We start from the raw sequence: 25,330 nt of genomic DNA, 5'->3' as shown, positions 1-25,330 counted from the left end.
CTCTCTCTCTCTCTCTCTCTCTCTCTCTCTCTCTCTCTCTCTCTCTCTCTCTCTCTCTCTCTCTCTCTCTCTCTCTCTCTCTCTCTCTCTCTCTCTCTCTCTCTCTCTCTCTCTCTCTCTCTCTCTCTATCTCTATCTCTATCTCTATCTATCTCGCCACAATCAGTTTCCAAGCCCCAGCAGGCTGTAGTTTACCTAATGCCCTCCCATCATGCTCTACCTTTAACACATCACTTACATCTCCCAGAGTCTCAGCACCAAAGTCTATCCATTCTACACCATACTTTCTTTCATGTGTGTCCCTGGTTGAAATAAGAATGGGGAGTGTTCTTGAGTAGTTCCTGACTCGATTCAAGCATAGCCCATGGTAAAATGCAGGCCTTTTTCTTGGACTGCTTGGTGCAATTAATGTAAATAAAGATCGCCGACCACATCCACCGACTGCCAATAACAATCAGGACGACAGAGGGAGCATCAAGGTAGACATTTTAAGAGAGATTTTCTGGCTGGGTATTCTCCTGGTGTCACTGTTTTGCTATGGCAGGGGAATTTGTTGACTGAAGTTTCAATATGGGTTTTTAAAAGAGTCTGCAATGGCTATTAAATAACATGACATAGAGAGAGAGTGTGAAAGTCAATATTGTTTCAAGGGAGGCTAAAATATGACACAGGAAGCAGTGTTTTGTCACAAAGAAAAGGGCAAGACCTTTAAGGAATGAGAACTGGGCAAAAACAAAGACTAAATGCTATACGCAATAAAAAAGAAAAAATATGAGAACAGTTTTCCAATGCAATCTTCATCCATGACTAATTTAAGTTCACTGGTTAGAAGAAGAATCAAACGGCTTTTTTTTTACAGGACAGCTGAGCATGAAATGGGGATGAGGGAGAAGGGAGGACATGCACTAGATGTCAAACTCACAGCACTGCGGCCGGCTGCACATGTAGCCTGGCATGTGTGCTGCCGCCTTAACCACTGGACCACCAGGCAGCACAAGGACTGTGCTTTTCTGAACACTGAATTTAGCACAATTAATATTTTTCTGCTTCTGCCGCTGTTACGACTGCTTTCGGCGAAAGACTTCCCAGATTGATTCATGTGAAGAACTCAGAGTGAGCCTCAGATCAATCTGGTGTGAGCCAGTTTAATATCTCTGTGTCATGTTCAATGCTCAGTGTTTTTCATTTTAGATTTAGTTATTCACTGTACAAATAATAATGATAATTTAACATGACATTTTTGAACACTACATGTATGACCCTAACCCTTTTTTTTTTTTTTTAATAATCACAACTAAGTACAAATAAGCGCTAATAATGAGGAGAGTATAAGTTAATTTTAGTCCCCTTAAAAAGGTTACTTTATCCTACCTCTGCTTCAAAACATCCAATATCTAAATCATAAGTAAACGTTGATGCTGACTGAATAGACTGAATATCAAATTAATGATATTTAGGCTGAGCAAAATAATGTCTGTTTACCGTAACCCGACCGACCCGCTATGAAACTAGCCGACTGGAAAAAAAATTCAGCATTTTGTTGAAAAAACGTCAAAATCTTTTATTTTTCAATTATTTTGCCTGGTCTTTCCTGAGCCACCGTGTCAAATATTTGTATCATGCTAATTGACCTGACTTTCATCTCAAAGGACTGAAAATATACTGCGCAACACATGTGCGTCTTCATTTTGAGTCCTCCACGTGCTTCTGTTACAACACAGATCGCCCGAAGGAGCCATCACATTGCCTATAACCAATTAGTTTGCCTCTGTCGGCGCCACTGTCATGTCCAGAGTAATGCCAGGCTCTGTCAGGGTGTGAAATTTGACTTACGCAAATGCATTCTGGGATTTAAACACGCCCAGCAGCGTCATCACAACAAACATGGCGGCCCCCGTGTCCCCCGCATGTTCCCCCCGCTCGCCTTCGCTACCAAAATAAAGGATAGCGGCGTACAAAAGGTCGATTGAAATCGTGAGATTTAGTCTCCTGATCGGGTTGATAGAGACGTTTTCCGTCATTGACTGTTGAAGCCCGACTCAAAAAATGACAAAATTTGGATCTTTTTTTTTTGCCTTCAAAGTAAAAAAAAATAAGAATTTGCCTACAGTCCGACCCAGATGAAAAATGTTGACTCGGGTTACAGCAAACAGACAATTTATTTCGGGTAGCCTTATCTTTTGTCAAAAGTCAAAGTAGCAGTACCATCTCGCACATCACACATCCATCACAAAAACATCATTCCTGTGGCCTGCGTTTCAGATCGGGGCCGACATCTGCGGGTTCTTTGACGACTCCAGTGAAGAGCTGTGTCGCCGCTGGATGCAGGTGGGAGCCTTCTACCCATTTTCCAGGAACCACAACGCTCAGGGCTACAGGGTAAGGACTTTCTCTTCTACACTTGCTCTATAGTCTGTCATGTTCAGATTTATACATCACACGTTTGGACCAAAGTGCTGCGGGGCTTGTAACATTGTAGAGGTGATTTCAACTGTGTGTAGTTTTCCAAAATAGAGGGATCCTTCGAGGCCTTTGTCATGTTAGAGTATAGTGGTGCACGAAGAGAGCTGTGGGACTTTGGTTTTATGGGTTAGTTTGAGGAAGCAGAGTTGTTCGAAATGATTATAGTTGCTTTGGGAATGGAGGCACTTGACTGGACTTAAAAAGTACTTTGCAGAAACACACTATGAAGTTCAAATGCAGCATGGATAAATCTTAACAGTATGTAAGCGTATGGAGGTAGTAAAAGGGTTAGATGTAGTGTGGACCTTTCCAAGTAAAACACACAATTACATGTTATTATGGATGTGAACAAACCTTGGCCGAGCAGTATTCTTGAATGTCCTTGTCAGGGCCGTGTGTGTCGCTTGTTTGTTTGCCCCACCCATAGGAACAGTTGCATTAATAAGCAGGCTACTTAGATGTAGGAATAATGTATTGGGGCATTTTTAGTCCAGAATCCTGAATCTTGATTTAAAGAATACATATTTTGCATAATTTGTACTGTCACTGACCTGCTCTTGAGTACTTTCTCATATTGTTATTATTTATTTGTGCGTGTTAATCAACATACATGATACACATGCTGTAAACACACTGCAGACATGGACACATTTCCATCCATTGTTCAGCATTCACTCTCACAAACTCATTCTTACACCAGCATACGTGGACACTGGAGGCAAGGTGTGTGAAGTGTCTTGCCTAAGGACACAACGACAGTGTACACTACCGCCCACCTGTGGCACCTGGCGTTCCAGAAGTTTCTTAGCTAGGTGCTTAGCTTCTGAGATCAGACAAAAGCTAGCTTTCCCCGACTTGTCATCATAAGCATGCAGTTGTGATGAAATGCTCAAAACGAGTCTGGTGATGATTTATGACTTAAAAACTGTGCAAAAGATCTCTGAGCTTCATGACATCACAAAAGTATTTGATTTGTATTCTGAGGCTCAGTGGACTAACTGAACATGAGTCATCAAATAAGCATGAATATATCTTAACACAACTCCATGTTAATTATGCACAATATGAATTCTTTAAGTAAAATAAATCACAAATCTAATTGCAATACTAAACTGTAACTACTTCTGAAACAGCATTTAATCCAGATTAAATCCAGTTATAAAGGTACACTATGTACATTTTCTACCTAATTATCTGCATGGAGATATTATGGCTTTTCATTGAAAGTACCACATTATGGCATCAAACCAATTGACTTCCTTGGACAATATTGAGTAATGTCACCAGGGCAAGTTGCAGGTCAGAGATGAGAGGGAATGGACCCATACTGTAATAAAAATGCAGTTTTTTCCATGTATTTCTTTAGCAGTAAAAAAACTGTAATTTGGGTTGGCCCATTACATATCATTGGTGATATATTGTGATTTAGATAGGGATGATATTATGTTTGGGATATCATATTTGCAAATTTGGATTGCATTCCCTGCAACAGATTTTCCTATGAGAAGAGGCAGACATGTGTCTATTTACTACTGCTAATGACTAGAATGACTTATGCACTAATTGTGGAGGCTCTGCAGAGGCTAAAAACTCTAATTATGAAAGACTTTATAGCTTGAAATTACAAAACAAGTAAGTTGTTAACTGCCTTAGAAGTTATATTGTTGGCGCTGCGACAAGTTGGCCACTGTCCAGGATGTACCCCTAAGGCCCAATGTCACTGGGATAGGCTCCAGTCACCCGCGACCCCTAACGGGAACAAGCGGTAGAAAATGAATGAATGAATGAATTGTTAACACAATGTAAAGGGTTAGGGTTGTGAAAATTTTTAAAATTGTATGTTGTGACAATATTTGCAAGCTCTATCGCCCTTCAACTATTTAGTTTAGTTTGATTAACATTAAGTAACATTCAATTACGTATCAACATTCCGGGTAAAGCAATAGTATTTCCGTGGAGATGAGCAGAAGGCACCCATCAGAAAAGTTGCACCTTTAAGCAGAACTGTAAATCATGATCAAATGAGGCAAGCACTTAAACCAGATATAAACTAGATATAAATCATTAAAAACAAGATTATATATAGTCCAACCCAGACACCAGAAGTGTACAATTCTATGCAACACCCTCGATTGCTGGACCACCATTTGAGACGTTCCGTGCATAGTGAACAAGAACATGCTGATGATGAATTTGAAGTGTGGCTAATGTTTGACCTTTGCTTTGCCCTAATCATGGCTTTCATCACAAGGCAATGCAAGCCCAATACGCACACTCACGCACACACGCGCACATGTAGCCTAGCCGTCTCATCACCAGAACATTCTCCCGGGGTATAAATGATTAGCACGATGAGAGGAGCACGGCCTGTTAGCAGCTAATCACCCTCTTACTCGGCACGATCATGGAAATTAAATCATACTTTTCGGTTTTGGTCGCTCACTTTTTCCATTTTTTTTTTCAATCGCTCAACTTCTCCTCTCATAAAATCCCATTCCAAAGTGTTCTATAACAATTTACCGCTAATGATTATTAATGTCATTAAGGCCCACTGATTTAGAACAGGTCGTGCTGATGAGTCTGGCATTGTGGACCTGTCTCATTGCTTTGTAGTGATGCATTGTAAGGCTTTTTTAGATTTAATTGTACTTTGTTTCCTTAAGTTTCCTTTACAAAAAAACTCAAAAACAATGTTGATAAAGATGGGTACAATACTGGTCAAATCAGGTCCGATCCAAAATATATACTACTTGGGTATCGTTTTCTGGATTTTAATCGGGGTTAGGTAGTATATCGACTATTTACTGGCAGTTGTTGGTGCATAATAATGTGTACATTGTTACTAATATAGCTTTTTTTTCGTTAATGAATTTAGATGCAGTGGTGGTTATTTTTTTATGATCCACCCTAACCCACCCTACATAGAGCAATTATGTGTGTCTAAAATTAGAATGATTTGTACTCAACAAGAATAAACATAGAGGTCAATCTGCAGCTAGTTTTAATATTGTTGGATATATTGTATGCATGTATGTCTCATAATCTTTGCCATTTGTGTCAGTATGAATATTATAAAATTAATTAAATAAATATTAAATTTAAAAATGTCTTCGATCCATCCACATTTCACCCCTTTCTTACCTTACCATCTGTACCTCAGGAGCTGACACCTCCCCTCCTCCCCTCCTCTTCTCCATCCCTTTACCTTCTAATTAACTATATCACTGTACTGAAAGTGGAGACAAATGGTTATTTTCTCTGCCTCTTCCTCTCTCTCAATTGCCTGGCCTGAATCTCTCATCTGTCTTCCTGTCCCCCAGCCCCAGGATCCTGCTTGGTACGGGGCAGATTCCACCCTGGTGAGGAGCTCCAAGCACTACCTGACCATCCGCTACACACTGCTGCCTTACCTGTACACACTCTTCTACAAGGCCCACACCGCGGGGGAGACGGTGGTGCGGCCCATGATGCACGAGTAAGTCAGCCAACACGGTGCCCTTTAGGATTCTGATGAAAGATCCTATGTTATGGATGTATTTGTTACCTTACTTATGGACAATGTTCATATTGGTAAGTTCATTTTCCTGTTACATTCACAAGTAATTATTTGATTAAATTATACTTTTTGTGCTGGGGATGTCCTCCCGCCTCTCTAATCCCCCTTTAGCGCTCATCTGTCCGGTCTAATGAAGCCTAGAGGCCAAAAATCCTTTAATGAAATAAATAAACTACACTTTTCATAGTTGTTTTCTGACACCATACTTTTTACTTGAGTAATATTATTGGGTTACATGTACTTGAGTTCCCATACATACTGACTTTATAGGGTGAAGAGAGTCTGTCCAGTCAGAGAACCTGGGTTACAACGTAACCATCAGTTCATTTTTAAACGCTGCAGTGATACAAATGTATTGCTCACTTAGCGTATGCCCTCCTAGCCTCCAAGTTAACGAGTTTGTGAGTGATTTTCACAACATTCAGAGCCCAGAGTAGATTTTACTGTCATGGTGAAGCTAACAGCCACCACATGCTAACAGCACACTTGCTGCTTAGCAGAGGATAATACACTGTATAATTTGATACAGACAGCATACAGTACTCTCTTTTTTACCTTACTGCTTTTACAATGTCTCTGTACTAGGACAAAATAGATTTTAATTTATTCGATGACAGAAATTGCATATATAATCTCTTTATATTAAGGCCGTGGCCGCAGAGCCGCGGCCCACGGTCAAATGGCTGCGCAGTTTCAGGAACCGCGGGACTTCTCTTATAGCGTCATTGCTAACCCTTACCCTAACCCTAACCCTAACCTTAACCCTAACCCTAACCTTAACCCGGCACGGTCTAAAACGGCGCTAAAACGTGGTCAAATAGCGGCGCAGTTTCAGGAGTCGCGGAGCGTGGCCGGCACAAAAATAACATGGCAGTTTCGGCCGCGCGCCACGGCACTGCAGACACTCAATCAATTATATTAATGCAAGTTTGTATATTGAAAGATTTCCTCAAAAATGTCTAGGACTCTATTTACTAGAGTAGTGAACATGAGGCTTAAAACCAGTTGGTTAGCTGCGTAGTTAAGACAATTTGAGCTTCAGTTGAAGATGTATAGACTTTAAAAACATGGAGGAGCACCTAAGGTAATATCAAGGAGCTGTAAGGATATATTCAAGCTCTGCAGAGGGAGATAAACTAAATAAGCAGAATTACTCTAACATGGGTGGATGAAACAAAACTCAAGTTCAGACATGAACATCTAACCACAGTCAGTGCAGATATTTAGTTTGATTTGTAGTATGTTTTAAGTTTGGTAACAAATGTGAATGAACTAAATCTTATGCAAAGTAATTGTGGATGTAGTCCTACCAACTAAAGTAAATCAGAGTGTTCTTGCCTGTCCATGAAATCCCTGCTGCTGAGGTAATATCTCTGTAAAAATCCATTTCAATGAGACAACATATGCAGAAAGTTATTAAAGTGCAAAAATAACGCAATAAATATGGATGAGAGGAAGATTGATATGTCTCTGCTGGCTGTAAAAATAGAAAAATAGGGCGTGTTCTTGCATATTTTTCATATTTGGTTTAGAATTTTTCCAACATGCAGATGGACTTTAAAGAGCTTTCGCAAAGTGTTTAGTTATTAAAGAGCGAAGACATTAAATAACAAAACATATGTACGAGTCCGCGACCCCGAAAGGGAACAAGCGGTAGAAGATGGATGGATGGATGGATGTACGAGTATTAAGATCATTACATAAATAGACATTTACAAAATATTCAGACTTTGAACCATGATTTATTCATATTATTTGAAACCATTACCAAACAACAGTGAAATCCTTAATATCCTTCACATTGTGAACGGAACGGTCCCTCATCTGCCTTGGACGGTCCCTCATCTGCCTGAAGAGTGGGTCCAGCTCGACTCCGACTGTCCCTCTTCTGCCTGAAGAGTGGGTCCAGCTCGACTCAGACTGTCCCTCATCTGCCTGAAGAGTGGGTCCAGCTCGACTCCGACTGTCCCTCATCTGCCTGAAGAGTGGGTCCAGCTCGACTCCGACTGTCCCTCATCTGCCTGAAGAGTGGGTCCAGCTCGACTCCGACTGTCCCTCATCTGCCTGAAGAGTGGGTCCAGCTCGACTCCGACTGTCCCTCATCTGCCTGAAGAGTGGGTGCAGCTCGACTCCGACTGTCCCTCATCTGCCTGAAGAGTGGGTCCAGCTCGACTCCGACTGTCCCTCATCTGCCTGAAGAGTGGGTCCAGCTCGACTCCGACGGTCCCTCATCTGCCTGAAGAGTGGGTCCAGCTCGACTCCGACGGTCCCTCATCTGCCTGAAGAGTGGGTCCAGTCTCCCTCGCGTCCGTCTGTCCGTCTGTGAGAGTCAGATCTCTCCTTCACTCTGGAACTCCTCCAGGTTTCTACCATTTCCCAAGGAGGTTTTTTGTAGTTTTTCCGGGCCGAGAAGGAGGGTCTAAGGACAGGGGACTCTGGAACTTTGTCCCTCGCCATCACAGACATTGCTTGATTCATTTTTCACTGTCGCCCTCAGAGGCTTGTTGTTGTTGTGATTTTGGGCGTTACAAAATGACATTTAATTGAATTGAATTGTGTAGTTCACCATGTCTCTAGTATGTAACCAGCTTTATAAAACCAAACATTTGAAAGAGAAAGATAACGTGACAGAAACAGCCAGATAAAATAGCCTTGAATGTTTAGCATAACTTTTTTTTTTGAGTGAATGGACAGAAATTACTTATTTTTTTTCCTTGGAAAATTCTTACAATTAATCATTGCTAGTTCTTACTATTATACTATTGTAATCTGAACAATCACAATTATCAATCTACTGAAAAATTGCAATTTTCTTAATGGAGTACTTTACAGCACTAGTCAAGCCTTTAGCAACTACTTTGGGATTCAACTGTTGGAATACAATAATGCAACATTCATCACAATTATTAGTATACCAAATTAACACCCATTTATCACATAACACTTGCTATGGCTTCATTTTTCATGAACTGGGGTAAAACATGAAAGGACAAACACATTTGCCTTACTTCACAATTAGAATATGCATGAGTCTGCTCTTGTTTTCAATTGAAAAACAAATATACTTTGTCCAAAAATGAGAACAGAACAAAAAGACTGTTTAAATATTTTGTTTGAGAAACTGGAGCAATGAAAAGTTGTTTGTTCTCCATCAATAATGAGACTCTTCTGTTTGGAGTAAGCAAACAAACCAGCACGGCCGCTGCATTTGCTGGTCATTCTACTCAAATTAAAATAATGTCCATGAGTTTTTCTGGAGGCTTTGTTAGATACAGTTGACTTATTTTATATAAATAATTAAAGGCGCACAGCTTGTCTTCATTAAACTTATCTATATGTATGGGAACAAGCAAGTGACAGGTCTGTACAGAGTTGACTCCACACAGGAATTTGTAGATCTTTATTTAACCAGGAAAGTCCCACTGAGATTTAGAACATCTTATCCAATACAATAATTCAGCTTCGACACCAGAATTTGTTCTGATTTAAGTATGTATATGCAGGATAGTTTCTCCAGCAGTTAACATTTCCTTGGGAATAATGAGCACTTTGACATGGTGTTATAAAAAAAACATTTTCCCAGCAAAATTCCCTCCAGACATGGGATTTTGGGGTCCTCCACTTTTCCCCCTCTTTGTGTGTCAAAACAAGGTTACCTTCTGTTTCCCATTTGTTTTTAATTAGTACAGTAGCTGGTCAGCTTATTAATGCATTAATATAATTTTGATATTATTCACCTTGGAAGTTCTGATTTTATAAGCCTTCTTACACATTTTTTGATTATGTTTTACAAACTGGTGAAAAATCTTTTTACCTTGAATGTCAGGTCGTGCTATTTGGAGCAAAGCCTTGATCAAAAGCTAACCAGTTTAATATTCTAACATCTTTATATGTTTTGATTAGCTCCTTCCATGTTGTAAGTACACCGGAATTATTAAGTTCCTCCAAATGACTTAACAGTTTGTCATCTGCCAGTAAGGCCTGCACAGGAACTTCTGGCATCACATTACACTCTTTTTCCATTGAGCTTCATATTCTGGGTCACAATATTGCAACAACACGCTGATTTGAGAATAACTAATGTAATTTTGAATTGGATTCAAGGTTTTTTCCCTTGCCATAAAAATGCAAAGTGCACCGTTATACAATCTTTCAGCTAATTTTACTCAAATACATAGATGTATATATATTTGTAATTTAGATAACCGGTACTTTTATTTTATTTTACCTTCGCTCCAGTAACAAAATTAAGTAGTAAATGTAGGTAAACATACATTATTGATGTAATTTTTTGTTTGTGCAGGTTCTACTCAGATAGTGCTACATGGACAGTGGACCGACAGTTCCTGTGGGGAAAGTCTCTTCTCATCACCCCTGTCCTGGACCCGGTGAGCCTGACAGACATGTTAACCTACACAGCACGTACAAACTCAGAACAACTTATCACTTGTTTCAAATTACAACTAGTAGTGTTTTGTTGAGATGGCATCCTTGTATTGCGGCCTCATGGGGGCCAGGCTAATGGGGAATGTTTTACCAAATAGCAAATAATTTTGGTATGAGCAGCTTTTACAGCATAATCGTAAAATCATTTAGATTTAGGCTCAAAACGTGACTTGAGTTGACGTTCACTTTAAAGTATTCTGATATTTGACACTTTAGATACAGTGTGCAATGCGTCATATTAGGGGGCATGGTCTCCGTTTAATCAAGAAATCATGTGCATTTTAAACACAACAAATTCAAGTCATCTCACAATTGAGCATTGTGGTTGCATTTATGTAGATCAATGCTACCGTGAGCATTCTTGGATATTCATACCAATGTGGGCCATTCTTCTATTCTTTTACATGTCTTTGTGTTTGGATTTATAGCTTGTAGAAGTAATTTGCAGTTGTTGAACAGTGGGTGATAGAGCAGCTCTTCTACATTAAAATGTATTATTACTTCCCACATGAATGTCCATTATTGGGCGTTCCCTTGGATGCCGACTGTATATAGTATAGTTTATAGCATTACAGTATATTACACGTATTGAGCATCCATCCATCCATCTTCTTCCGCTTTATCCGAGGCCGGGTCGCGGGGGCAGCAGTCTAAGCAGGGACTCCCAGACTTCCTCCTCCCCAGACACTTCTTCCAACTCCTCCGGGGGGATCCCGAGGAGTTCCCAGGCCAGCTGAGAGTCATAGTCCCTCCAGCGTGTCCTGGGTCTTCCCTGGGGCCTTTTCCCTCGCCCAGGAAGCATCCGGAACAGATGCCCGAGCCACCTCTCTACTCTACTCCGAGCTCCCCCCGTGTGGCCGACTTCCTCACCTATCTATAAGGGAGTGCCTAGCCACCCGGCGGAGGAAACTCATTTTGACCGCTTGTATCTGCAATCTTATTACCCAAAGCTCATGACCATACGTGAGTGTAGGACCATAGATTGACCGGTAAATCGAGAGCTTTGCCTTTCGACGGAGCCTCCAGGACAGCATCGTCTGCAAAGAGCAGAGATGAGATCCTGTGGTCCCCAAACCGGACACCCTCCGACCCCTGACTGTGCCTAGAAATTCTGTCCATAAAAACTATGAACAGAACCGGTGACAAAGGGCAGCCCTGGCGGAGTCCAACATGCACTGGGAACAGGTCTGACTTTCTGCCGACAATGTGAACACAGCCCCTGCTCCGGTCATACAGGGACCGGACAGCCCTGAGCCAAAGGCCCCCGAACCCCGTACTCCCGGTGCAACCCCCCAAAAGACACCCCGAGGGACACGGTTGAAAACCTTCTCCAGATCCACAAAGCACATGTGGACTGGTTGGGCAAACTCCCATGAACCCTCGAGCACCCGATGGAGGGTATAGAGCTGGTCCAGTGTTCCACGACCGGGACGAAAACCACTTTGCTCCTCCTGAATCCAAGGTTCGACTATCGGTCGGATTCTCCTCTCCAGTACCCTGGAATCGACCTTACCGGGGAGGCTGAAGAGTGTGATCCCTCTGTAGTTGGAACACACCCTCCGGTCCCCCTTCTCGAACAGAGGGACCACCACCCCGGTCTGCCAGTCCAGAGGCACGGTCCCCGACCGCCGCGCGATGTTGTAGAGACGTGTCAACCAAGACAGTCCTACAACATCCAGATACTTTAGGTACTCAGGACAGATCTCATCGACCCCCGGAGCACTGCCACTGAGGAGTTTGCGAACAACCTCAGTGACTTCAGCTTGGGTGATGGACGAGCCAGCCTCCGAGTCCCCGGACTCTGTTTCCTCTTCGGAAGACATGACAGTGGGATTAAGGATCAAAGTATTCCTTCCACCGTCCGACGACATCCCCAGTCGAGGTCAGCAGGTCTCCACCCGCACCGTAAATGGTGTTGGTGAAGCACTGCTTCCCCCTTCTGAGGCGCCGGACGGTTTGCCAGAATTTCTTTGGGGCCGACCGTATTGAGCAATAAAGAGTTAATTGAAGAGTCAAAAATCCATGAGCAGTGGGAAGAAATTGTCATACTAACTGAAGTTTTATCAGATATATTTTCAGGCTTAGTCTAAATTCATGAAAAGTATACCATATTATTGATACAGGTTTCTTCTCCCATCTCTGACATCACATCCTAGATCCTGCAATATGCTCCACTTTTTTCCAGCGCCCCCTCACAACAAACACAAGCCTCTCTTGAATTCCTACTCCATAACATGCAACACCATTCCATATGAAAAGCAGTGTAAATGTCTGCTGGATCACTTACAGCTCAATAACACACCATGTAGGCGAATGGTGTGACCTCCGCTGGGAGACACGACATGTGATCCTCTTTGTTCCTCTCTTCTCCTCCGCTCTCTCTATCTCTCTCACTCTCTCTAGCTCTCTCTCTTGTGTGAGCCCTAATGAGAGCTCTGACCTCATTAGCAGCAGATTAGAAGTGCAGATAGTGGTGTGTGTGTGTGTGTGTGTGCGTGCGCTTGTGCTCGTCCCTGTTTTGTCGGTGTTTGCGTGGCTATGAACGTGCCACTTTCCCATAGATTGCGGTCATGTTAAAGTGGCCTTATTAATAAGCAATTTAGCGCGGCCCCTTGTGATTTACTTGGAATAGAGGAAAGCGAATTGGATTCACAGAGGTGCAGGGCAATGAAGTAACTTTGTGCAAGTGTGATTGAGGTAAACTTTCAAGCAGTGGAGGAACAGAGGGAAAATGCTGGTTCAGAATGAAAGAAGTTGGCACCAAGTTTTGTTGAAAGGTACAATACTGTTGTTTTGGAATGTTCTGGAATGTTCCATAGAGTGATATAAAACTTCCAATTTCCATGGAGACAAGCACACAACATCAGTTTGTAAATTCCAGCCAAAGCAAAAACATTTTCATTAAAAAAAAAGGTGGAAAACTTACATGGTGTACCTTTACTTAGACAGTTTGTACATATTCCTTAGAATAGTTTTGATTATTTATTTATGTATTTATTATTTAAATCTTGAATTTTATAATTTGGTTAATGTGTAGACTATACTTTATTTTGTACAATATTTATTCATTTCTTTATCAATTGGATGTATAAATTGCACACTTAACCCAGTTTCACAAGTAGATTTGTGCGTTGTAACAGTCCTAAGCCTAGATAAAAGAGAATGTAGAATAGGATTTTCTTTTGTGACCAGGTTTAGAGGGAATTAAACTATTTCTGATGAGTGCATTTTGGTTAAGACTTTGTCAATGGTCCATTTGCTTCACACATACACAAAAGTCTGGCATTGAAAATATACAGTCTGTTTTCTATTGACAGGAAACATACACAGTGCCATATGTTTAATTTAAAGGGCATTTTTTATTTTGTATTGGCCGTTAAACCTGGCTCTTGAGTACCTTTACTTGGGCATCACCTGTTTTCCAACTTAAAATAATGCCTAGAAAATACACATTGAGTTGCATCCGTGCTTCCTAGTCTTGGATTAGCCAGCTTGCTAATATAAGGAACACAGTTGTAATAAATGCCATTTGACGACAAAAATAGTGAGAACCAGTCTGACAATGATTTCTGGACTTAAAATCAGTTATCCAGATTCCTATTTCCTACCTTTTGAAATAAAAAAAAATTAAATGGAGTTTTCTGAGGCTCAGAGGGAGAGAACAGAATAAATTAAAGCCGCAAGCGGCATCCAACGGCCCTCGCGGGCCGCCGGCCTTCCGACTCTGCGCTTTCGACTTGATAAAGATGGCGCCCTTATTGTGTTTTGAATTAAAAAAGAACTTGACAGACGGCGACACATTGGACATGGCCAATCCAGTGCAAATCAACACAAGTGTCAGTCAAATTTGCTGCGCCGCCGCACAGAGACCGTAGCACTTGGAATAAAAATATGGATAACTTTTGATGCCCCGCTTGTGTAGATGATTTTTCCCAAAGTAAAGCTTGATCGAGCTATTGCCCACGGAGGAGTTTGTTAAAGTGTGAAGCGTAAATGTGAACATTTCAAAGATTTGGCGTTTTCCCATTTGTGACAGTATATTTGCAGCTCCACGGCACAGAGACCGTACCACTTAATATCAAAATATGACTAATTTTTGATGCCCCGCTTGTGTAGATGATTTTCCCCAAATATGAGCTTGATCGGGCAATCGCCCTAGGAGGAGTTTGTTAAAGTTTGAAGCGTAAAAATGTGGTGATTTGAGCAATTCTACGATTTTCCCATAAGGATAACATGGGATGTTTCTGTCATCGCTATGGTTACGCCGTACAAAATATGACTTTGGCTGTCATACTTTTATGATCAGGATGGCAAATTAGAATTTAGTGCAAAATGTCATGTTATTTGGAAAATCTTTATTGTTTATAGGCCACTCTGAAGGCCAAATAGTCCAAATTCTGGGTAAAGTTTGTGGCTCCGTCGCACAGAAACCGTAAAAGTTATCCTTAAAATTTGGATAACTTTAGATGCCCCACATGTCTAGAGGACTTACACCGATTTAGAAGTCGGTGGGCAAAACGCACTAGGAGGAGTTTGTTAAAGTGTAAAACATAAAAATGTGGTAATTTGAGAGATTTTGCTGTTTTCCCATTTGTGACATATATTTGCGGGTCAGCCACACAGAGACCGTAGCACTTAGAATCAAAATATGGATAACTTTTGATGCCTCGCTTGTGTAGATGATTTTCCCGAAATATGAGTTTGATCGGACAATCGCCCTAGGAGGAGTTTGTCAAAGTGTGAAGCGTAAAAATGTGGTGATTTGAGCGATTTTGCGATTTTCCCATAAGGATAACATGGGATGTTTCTGTCATCGCTACGGTTACGCCGTACAAAATATGACTTTGGCTTTCATACTTGTATGATCAGGATGGCAAATTAGAATTTAGTGCAAAATGTCATGTCATTTGGAAAAACTCTATTGTTTATAGGCCACTCAGAAGGCCAAATAGTCAGAATTCTGGGAAACGTTTGCGGCTCCGTCGCACAGAGACCGTAAAAGTTATCCTTAAAATTTGGATAACTTTAGATGCACCACTTGTCTAGAGGACGTACACCGATTTTGAGGTTGGTGGGCAAAACGCACTAGGAGGAGTTCGTTAAAGTGTGAAACATAAAAATGTGGTAATTTGAGAGATTTTGTGGTTTTCCCATAGGGATAACATGGGAGGTTTCTGTCATCGCTATGACTACGCTGTAAAAATTTAGGCATTTTTGTGATTGGCTTTTGTGATCGGGACGGCAAAATAGAATTTTGGGTAAAGTTTAGACAATTTTGGTAAAACAAATGTTTGACCTTCAATGTTAATTTAAAGGTCACTCTGTAGGGGGCGCTATCGCGGCCATTTCAATTTTGTCAGCCTAAACTGGTCCAAACTAGAAAGTTTAACAACTGATTCAAATTTGGTCCTAATCGGACTGGTTTTGATCAAATGGGAGCAATTTTTAGATCTGCAATATTCCAAAATAAGTTGTCCAACTTTGCGGCTGCGCCGCACACAGACCGTAAAAGGTATCTCAAAAAATTGGATAACTTTAGATGCCCCACTTGTCCAGAGGACGTACGCCGATTTTGAAGTCGGTGGGCAAAACGCCCTAGGAGGAGTTCGTCAAAGTTTGACGTAAACAAAATGGCTAACTCAGCTTGTTTTCATTTTCAAAGGAAGATGGCGGCCATAGGGTAAGTCTGGGGGCGTGGCCACAATAATATTTTTTTTTGTCCTCACGAGAGGAATGCGTGTCCCGAATTTCGTAGCTTTACGCCAAAGTTGACCTCGGGGCGTCTCCCATAGGCGCAATGTATTTTGACTTTTGTTGGTGGCAAATTTGGATAACTTTAGATGCACCACTTGTCTAGAGGACGTACACCGATTTTGAGGTTGGTGGGCAAAACGCACTAGGAGGACTTCGTTAAAGTGTAAAACATAAAAATGTGGTAATTTGAGAGATTTTGTGGTTTTCCCATAGGGATAACATGGGAGGTTTATTATAAAAATAATAATATTTTTAGCAAAAACAATATAGCCGTTTCCACTATAACAACAAATTATACATCGTTTGAAAGCTCTAAGCCTTCCCGATGCCGCCATGGGGTGGAATCATCATTACGAGCGCTTACGCGCTCGTCACTCCCTATTCCGTCGGGATGCCCCGCCCACTCCCCATAGACTTCCATTGATTTGAGCAGATACAAGCATGGCCCATGCCTGCGGCATGGACTCTCGCGTACAGGACGATGCCAGGAGGGTTTTTGGAGGAATGCAGCGTTTCGCGCTGCTGTTGTCAACAATGAGTGAATGGGCTACGCCCATTCACTCATTGTTGACTATTTCTGTCATAGCAGGAGTACGTATGCATGATCCATGCCTTCGGCATGGGCTAGATCACTGTACTTGCCAGGGGCGACGGGGTACCAAACATTGCGGGAGAAATAGGCCCTCTGCCCTGCTGGGGCTCGGGCCTAATTAAACAAGTGAAGCTAAAGACAAATCCAGGTATGTTTTTGATGAAGGAACATTGTTGGGTTAAAGCTCAATTTAGCATAATACTGTATGTGTCCATTAAGAACATAAACATTTGAGGTAAAAACTGAATTCTGGATCATTAAATTGTATATTTTTTAGTTTGAAACCCACATTTAAGATTAGCTATTTGAAGATCAAAAGGACAACCACCTTTTTCTTTCTCAAGATGTCTTTGATCCACTCATTGCTTAAAGATGGATACACAGGCCAGGCTCGTGGATTTAAAAAAAAAACAGCGTGCACCATCAGTTACACAGGCATCAGACTGTGACTGCCCACATAAAGCCCCACGCTTATCTGTTTGGGAAGGGTCACGCACCGATCTTAAACAAGCCCCCAAATCCTTCCTCCCTCTCTCCTCTCCCTACTCTCTCTCCTCTCTCCATCCTCTCTCTGCGGCTCTCTTACCCTCTTTGATGATCCTGGAGCGCTGTCATTCACATCAGTCCAACTCTAACCTTCATCTCTCTGATAAACTGAATCTTCTGCCCCTCTAGTCCTCGCCCTCATCTCTCTGGCCCGTCACACTCTTTCCTTTCATCAGACCTTCCCTCAGTTATCTAATCTGCATTCTCTTAATCAGCGCCTGTCAACTCGCCCCTTGTGATCCCCTTTTATTTCATCTGCACTCCCCTTTCGCCCCTGCACTACCTGCCTCTTCCCCTGTCGCTTCAAGGTACCATCTGATCCCTCTGCCAGCGTAAATCTGGAGCCCACCTGATCAAATCTTAGCACCAAATGAGGATGTAGGCCTCGTGGCTTGTCCTTCTCAATCATAGTTAGCAACCATGCTAACTCCTCCAGTCCCATTGCATTAGACAGTGTGCTGTGTGATAGGCGCCGCGAGCAAATCAGACACCAGAAAGGAGAGGATTTCCCCGCACTGTCATCTCAGCAGCTGGACAGCAGCTTTGATTTGCCATCAGGGATCTGGCCTTAAGAAAAGGACAGTTGGTAGTCAAGATTTAGGCACTTTATTATATATCATTTAGAATTCCCTTAATGCAATTAGAGACAGTTTACAATTGCTTAAACAGTAGGATATCAAAAAAAAAAAAAAAATCGTAATTGTCCAAACTGTGCAAAAACAATAAAAAGTAATGATCTTTTGGCTCTATTGCCCAGCCCTAAAAACTTGATGTAGGCAGAGAACATGAAACCAATAGCTCCAACATTCCAGACTTTTCTGTGTTAGTGGTAGTCAAGTGTGAAACAGTCACTGTACAAAGTCAATTGCAATGTATCTACTTAAAGCCCCACCATGTAAGATTTTTAATGGATGTTTTTGTTGCCATAAAAGCATATAGCATATGTGTGGGCGGGCTTGTATCACCTTAAACCTGACTCTTTGGCTTCCTCTCGCTTGTTTCCATGGAATGGGTGATCCTTTGGCTATAGGCCTAATATTCTACAGTGTGGCATAACATTTAGCTAATCCCATGAAGACGGTTCCAAAGTAGGGTTTTAGCTTTCTGTTTTCATGGAATCATGCATGTGACTCTCCAGCTCCAGAAAAGTTACATGGTGGCAATTTATGCTTATGTTTGAGAATCAGAATCAGAAGAATCCGAAAACGTTTATTGGTATTTGCGAATAAAAACACAAAGAGCAAAATAAATGTCAGAAATCTCTGGATATGCTATTTTTTGTCATGGTTGATGGCTTTTTCGACATTTGACCATTTGTTTGAGCCCTCCTCTGTAGATGATTTTGCCGGAATTCTACTCATTGACTAGCAGATCGCCTACTCTACTTTTGGACATACTCCTTGTTGTTGATATGTTTGAAGACACCGTCTGGGAGCGTTCTACTGCTCCTCTTATCCACCTGATATTTTTTAGGTGGGAAAATGACTGGGATTTCTGCTCCTAAGCCCTCCTCATCAGTATGGGTTAAGTTTACTGGACTGTTTCTCAGAAGTGGAGCTCCACAGATGGCTGACTCCTCATATGCACTTTCAGACATGTCGGCAGATTGGAAAAATATTGGGCTTTCTGTTCTTAAGTCCTTTTCTGTAGATGAAAAATTGCAGGACGTCTACTCATTGAGTGCCTCTTTGCTGACTGGAATTTCTCTTCCCAAGCTCCCCTCTTTAGTTTTCTCTTCAGGTCCAGTTTACGATTTGTTTGCTCTGTCTACTAAATGTCGACAAATTGGTGAAATATTGGCCGTTTTGGTTCATTGTAATAAATTGGTGCTTTGGAGCTTCTACAAAATCCCTCTTGTCCGTCAATTCAAATCCAGATAGCTTTGGATAATAATATAGGACATCATCTTCTAGAGTGGTAGTTTCTTCTAAAACATTCTTTCCAATTGTTGTGTTTTCATACTCACTTGGAGTTGTCAGTCTCTATTGGGAATCTTCCTGGATAAAGAAATCTGTTCCATGTTTAGCCTGTATAATCAGATGACCATAAGGTACCCCCCCTCTCAAAAAAGTAGGATTTATTTTTTCTTCAGATTGCCATAAAAGGAGTGGTTATTAAAAGGGAAGAACCTCAGATAACACTGCAGGAGGAAGCAACAAGACTCCACATGGCCACAGCCTCAGATACCGGTAGCCTACGGTGACGTCTGGGGCAATGTGGTGGAATACAATACCAGTGGTTGAATGCTCATCCCAATTTTTGCATCCTTTTTACAGATGTCAAGTCCAAAGTAAATTAATTTGATCTTGAATGGTTTCTTGTCCGATTTAATATAATCATACATGATCCCGAGCCCCCGCAGACCATTCAACGCAACCAGGAGCTTCATAGCCATCTGACGTATTTCCCGCAAAGAAAATGTCAACTTCTGCATGATCAAGTGCAGACGTTGACACTCTGGTCAAGCATTCAAAATTACATGAAGTTGTGTCCTGCTCAGGATTTGAAATATTTGTTGAACTTGACTTCACTTGGAGCATGAAAAGCTCTTGCCGTAGCACAATGTTTGTGTCATTGGCATTTTTACCTGCTTTACTGTCACAATTCATCCCGATTCTTTATTTCGCATTTCCTAACGTCTTCTTCCATAACTGTTCATACTTATCCAATGGGTCTGGTCTCAAGATGTTTTTCAAAAAGATTAATTTTATTGAACCACATGGGAAATTACTACTATAAAACAGTATTAAGATTTTAAATCACTATTTTACACACTCACATGCACAATTACCAATTCCTACTCCAACTAATTCCTCCTCTTCATTGTGAGTAATTATTACACATGATGAGTTGTATCAAGTGTGACTCACTTTATCACGTACTGTTCAACAACTACAGAACAAACATGTTGTAAATATTTAAGAACGCGAAAAGGCTCAATTATTACTCGATATGGTTGGAATACACATGATACACCTGGAAGCCTCTAAAAACGGGGAAAAGTTGTGTTCCCCATTGAATTAATTGTGACTTATTGCCAACTGAATTTTTGTATACGTTTTCCTTTTTTTTCCTACATACTTGTATTACCACATATTACACATATTTTCCAGTTTTCACAACGACATTTTTGTCCAATGACTGCTGTTAAGGCTGTTATTGCTTTACCCTCCAAAAGGATCTTAAAGACATTTCTTAGTTGAGTTTGAAAATAACTCTTAAAATCTGTGAGGGGCAATTACCTTTCGACATTACAAAGCCTTTATTTTGAGCAACAATGATCTGTCCACTCCAATGAAGCTGGTAGGAAATCTACAGTAACATATTTACTCCTTGCGTTACGCGTTTCATGCTCCCTTTGGCCCGTTCTCTGCCCTTTTTCTCGTTCCTAATGACTTTCCACACAGGATAATAAAATGGGACACACTGCTGAAGAGAAATGTTGGAAACAAGGTGCCATCAGCGCCTGTGACAAGTGGACTAAAATCTTACCATGTTTATTTGAGTGCCACTTCTTTTTGTACATTACAATCCTTAATTAGTACTCCAACTGCTTACCGGTAGTACTCTATTAATGCTACTACTACTACTACTACTACTACCACCACTGCTTTTACTGGTACTAAAGAAGTGGAACTTGCGGCTTCATTCATATTTCTGACTTTCAACTTGCTACTACTGTTATTACCACTTGTTGTAGTACTACTGTTACTACTACTGCTTCTGCTGCTGCTATTACTACTACTAACAAAGTATAGGACAGCTTCTCGTGCCTCAAGATGGTTACAATTGACTTGGGTCGCCTCACTGTCGCGAGGCGTTCCCAGGCAACAGACAGTCTCTCTATCGTGTCCTGGGCCTACTAAAGTATTTTATCTATGCCTCTATCCTAAACTTATTGTTTGTGGGTCACAAATGCCAAAAGTTGTTTTTTGGGGGTCACGACTAAGGGAGAGCCCAGTCATCCTGCAGAGGGATCTCATTTTAAAAGCTCATGACCATAGGTGAAAGTAAGAACATAGATTGATGGTAAATTGAGAGCTTTGCCTTTCGACTCAGCCCCTTTTCCGCCACAACAATCCAATATAGTCGCTGCGGTGATTCACCTGTCAATCTCACGCTCCATCTTTTAGTCACTCGTGAACAAGACCCAAAGATACTTGAACTCCTCTAATTGGGGCAAGGACTCCGTACACACTGGGTCGTGAACCATGGCCTCAGATTTGGCTGCAAACCGTCACAGTGCATGTTGAAGTTCCTTATTTGATGAAGCCAAGACAATGTCCCAAACTGGACTCCCTCTGACCCCTGACTGTGCCTAGAAGGTCTGATTTAATTCCTCCAATACATGCACAGCTAATGCAAAGGCCTTCTCCAGAAAGCACATCTGGACTGGTTGGGCAAATTCCTGGGAACTCTCGTGCACCAGATGGAGAGTAAAGAGCTGGTCCAGTGAAACAGAACTGCACTTTTAGTTGTTTCGTAAATTGTGTTAAAATCTTGTCTTGTCTCGTTCTCGTGAACCCATTCTTTTGTCTCGTCCCACCCCTCCTTACTAATACTACAAGCTTCTGCTAACTCTACTCCTGCATCTGTCCCCGCCTCTTTATTCTCCCTGTGTCTGCGTCTCATTCCGCCGCTGTCAGAGAGAGCACAAAATTGACAGTGCTATCAAAGGCGAGCCCCTCCAACTATTGATTACTCCTGTCTGTCCAGCACCTTAAGTCACCGGAGCCTGTCACCTATCAGTCGGCGCTTGATGCTGTCTGTTCCATCATCTCTTGCATCATAAAGGCGCCGTCTCAAATGTCACCAAGCTTTTTGTGGGAAACTTTATATCAGATAAAAGCCAGTCTTTTTTTTTTATACGTTTCTGAATAGTCCCATTTTATCTTGATATGGGTTTCACAAGGAGGGGTTGTGTCTATTTTAGGTTGAGCAGTACTGGTAGTTGAGCTGTAAATTTTAAGTCACACAAAAAAAGTTGTAGAAGTGCATACTAGGGATCATCTCATAATGGGTTGAAGCTGAAAAAGGGGGGGGGGGACCATGTGGATTGACTAAACGAACATGCACAACAGGTGACATTATTTGGAGAATTCATAACTTCTAAGGTGAGCAGGGTCTATCAAGCTACTATCGTTTTATCAACGCGTTAACATTTTATGTGAAGCCAGTCTTTTGAGGGGGGGGAGGGGGTCCAGAGAGAGACGAAAAAAATTACTTCTTTTCAGCTTCAACCCATTTTGAGAAGATCCCTTAATAGATTTTGAACAATTTGGTCATTTGTTTTTAGCACCTTTGCAAGGCCATTCATCTCTGTCTGGGCATTATGAGTCTGGTCTCCTCACTCTTTACCCCATTGTGTATGAGTCCTGTAGTATAACCCAAAAAACAAAATTGTTCTCTTAATTTTTTGTTTTGTTACATATTTTTTGGCTTCCAAGATATAAAATGCAACTTCTTCTGTTCCATGACCTCTACATGGGAAATGTGTTTTGCGATTTTAGGTTCTAAAACCATTAAATCAATGTTTGTGCCTAATTGTTTACTAGATTCAACCTCTTCACTTTGAAATAATAAATTACAATATATCTAAAAACTCACAACACAATCTCAGCTAAGAAAATTATACTAAATTGTGTGCGTTAGATTAAGAAAAACTGCAATATTATGTAATTTATAATTGTGTATATGACAGGTTAGACTACACACTACCCAAAAAACATCTGAAATTCTTGCATGTATTTTGCTAGTTTAACTATTAAAGTTTATGGGTTTAAGTATTTCCTTACAGCACAAGTGACATGTATGAAAATAATTCCATAACCGTCACCATACTGTAAACGAGGGCAACTACTGCAAACTACATTTGACAAATAAACTGCCCCTTTACTGATGTTTACCAAGGGTACTAATCCACTAAACAAAGTAATAGCTAGAAAAAACATCAAAAACATTCAAATCATATGCTCGTTAAGCCCTTTCTTAATTCTTTTGAATTGGATGTTAAATCAGGTCCTTTTGTTTTGCGTTGTATTTAGCCTTGTTTGTGCCAGTGTTAGTGTCGAAAACGCATGTTCTTGCCTGGAAAACACAAATCAAACAAAGACATGCTTTTACACCGCGTTTGATGTCGACGCACATAAATGAAAGGCACATAATCACATACAGTATTTAATAGTGAAAACATCCAGATCAGTGTGACGACGACTGTAAAATAATGTCTTTGTTCTTTTTTTCTGCAGGGTGCAGATACAGTTCGGGCATACGTCCCAGATGCAGTGTGGTACGATTATGAGACGGTAAGAAAACCAAAGAACCTACATTCATTTGTAATCTTTGGGCCACAGGAGACATCATTATCATCGTTGCTTATTGTGATCAGAGTTTTACTTCTGTTTGGATCTGTTTAGTTTAGATCCAGTTTGACTGTGTTCTATCAAAAACAGAACGTTTAACAAGGCTTAGATTTGTTTATGTTTTAGTTTAAAAGCAAATGATGGTAGTTACAGGGAAACTTGAGGCCTCAAAACCTATATATACTGTATATCAATCTGAAACTTGTTAAAGACAAAGTATGAAATGTGTTTCAAGTTTTCAATATTCCTTTGATTGGAAAATATTGAAAACTTGCTACAGTTAAATGCTTTATGACCAGTAAGCCTCTGTTCTGTCTTTAAACTAACATAACGTATATAATACATGATCACATATCCTACTAAAGTTGAGAAATAACTGAATACATGTACTGAAAATGCATACACACACATTGTCAACAGATTTTCTTTCATTTGGTGGTGTTCACAATAAAATTACTTTTCTAAAATCAGAATTCGTCACAGTATTTGAACATACAATTTAGGCTTCAGACTTCAAAAATAGACAGTGAAGCTTGTCTAATGAGTGCGTGCGTGCGTGTGCGTTTTCTTCTCTACTCTATTTATAAAAGTTATCTTATAATTAAATGCAGAAAAAATGGTGAAACAAAACCAAATAGCATTTTTAGTCAATGTTGTGTTTTTACACTACCATATGATACAGGGGTCTCCAACCGTTTGGCCCCTGTGAGATACTTTCACTCGAACAAAACAATCAAAACATTTGATAGCTTATTTTTGCCAATACAAAGTGTAATTTCTATTGTCTGAACATTTATCTCATACGTAATACAAACTAATCTCTAGAACATGGTTCAACATTCAAGTTATCTGCTTACAGGCAGAGAGTGGGTCTGAAGTCGACTCACAGAAAACTCATGAGTGATTTCCTGTATTCTGGTGAATTTTAGGGTCACTGCCCTCTCACTTGGCAGGATGATCTGATTTTATTCAATTTTTAGTTACCCCCGGGCCTTGAGTTTTGCTACACAGCCCATGGCCCTTCACATCTTCACCTCTTTTTTCTCCTTCCCTTTGGACACTCAAGCTGCAAACGGACTGTTAAACTTATTTTTATGTATGGAAAATGTCTAACCTTTGTCTTTTGCAAGAGCAGGTTTGACTTCCATGTGTCTCTGTCTGTGCTTTGGCGTCAGTTTGCACTTCCATTCATTCACTCGTGTACACCTTTCTCCATGAATATGAGGCGGATTAACATGAAATAAAACACTTTGTAACTTGACACCAGCAGAACAAGGCTCTGTGGCTGTCGTCTTTCCCAGTGGTCCTCATCCACCCGCACATGTGTATTTTTCCGAGTCTGATCCTAAACCTAACCAAGCCCACTGCCTTGACATTTGTGAATAAAAAGTCTTTGCAGCTCTCATGCTGCTGCACGCATGGATGAGAGAGCAGCGCAATCGTTTGACGGCTATTTGACAAACAATATGTTTTGAACAGGAAGCGGGCGGGCCAACAGTAGATTTGATAGGGCAAATGCTTGTAATGCATTTAGAAAGTGACAAATCAAAAACAGCAAAAAATTCAGTTATGTTTTGGAAATCCATTCGTTCCAACTTTCAAATAAGGATA

At 40.9% G+C, this 25,330-nt stretch overlaps 1 protein-coding gene across 1 annotated transcript in view; it reads left to right on the top strand.

The window, feature by feature from the left end:
• si (sucrase-isomaltase) overlaps nt 1–25,330 on the top strand; it is a 153,365-nt gene that overhangs the window by 60,799 nt on the left and 67,236 nt on the right. Inside the window, exons 16-19 of the mRNA XM_072459634.1 lie at nt 2,263–2,379; nt 5,784–5,938; nt 10,323–10,407; nt 23,606–23,662. Of these exons, the coding sequence (XP_072315735.1) occupies nt 2,263–2,379; nt 5,784–5,938; nt 10,323–10,407; nt 23,606–23,662 (414 nt within the window). The remainder of the gene's footprint in view (nt 1–2,262; nt 2,380–5,783; nt 5,939–10,322; nt 10,408–23,605; nt 23,663–25,330) is intronic.

This window comes from Eucyclogobius newberryi, unplaced genomic scaffold (assembly GCF_026437365.1).
Source record: "Eucyclogobius newberryi isolate DKJ021-1_F unplaced genomic scaffold, fEucNew1.0.hap1 SCAF_10, whole genome shotgun sequence".
NCBI classification, from domain to species: Eukaryota; Metazoa; Chordata; class Actinopteri; order Gobiiformes; family Gobiidae; genus Eucyclogobius; species Eucyclogobius newberryi.
This window is presented reverse-complemented; position numbering and strand designations above follow the sequence as displayed.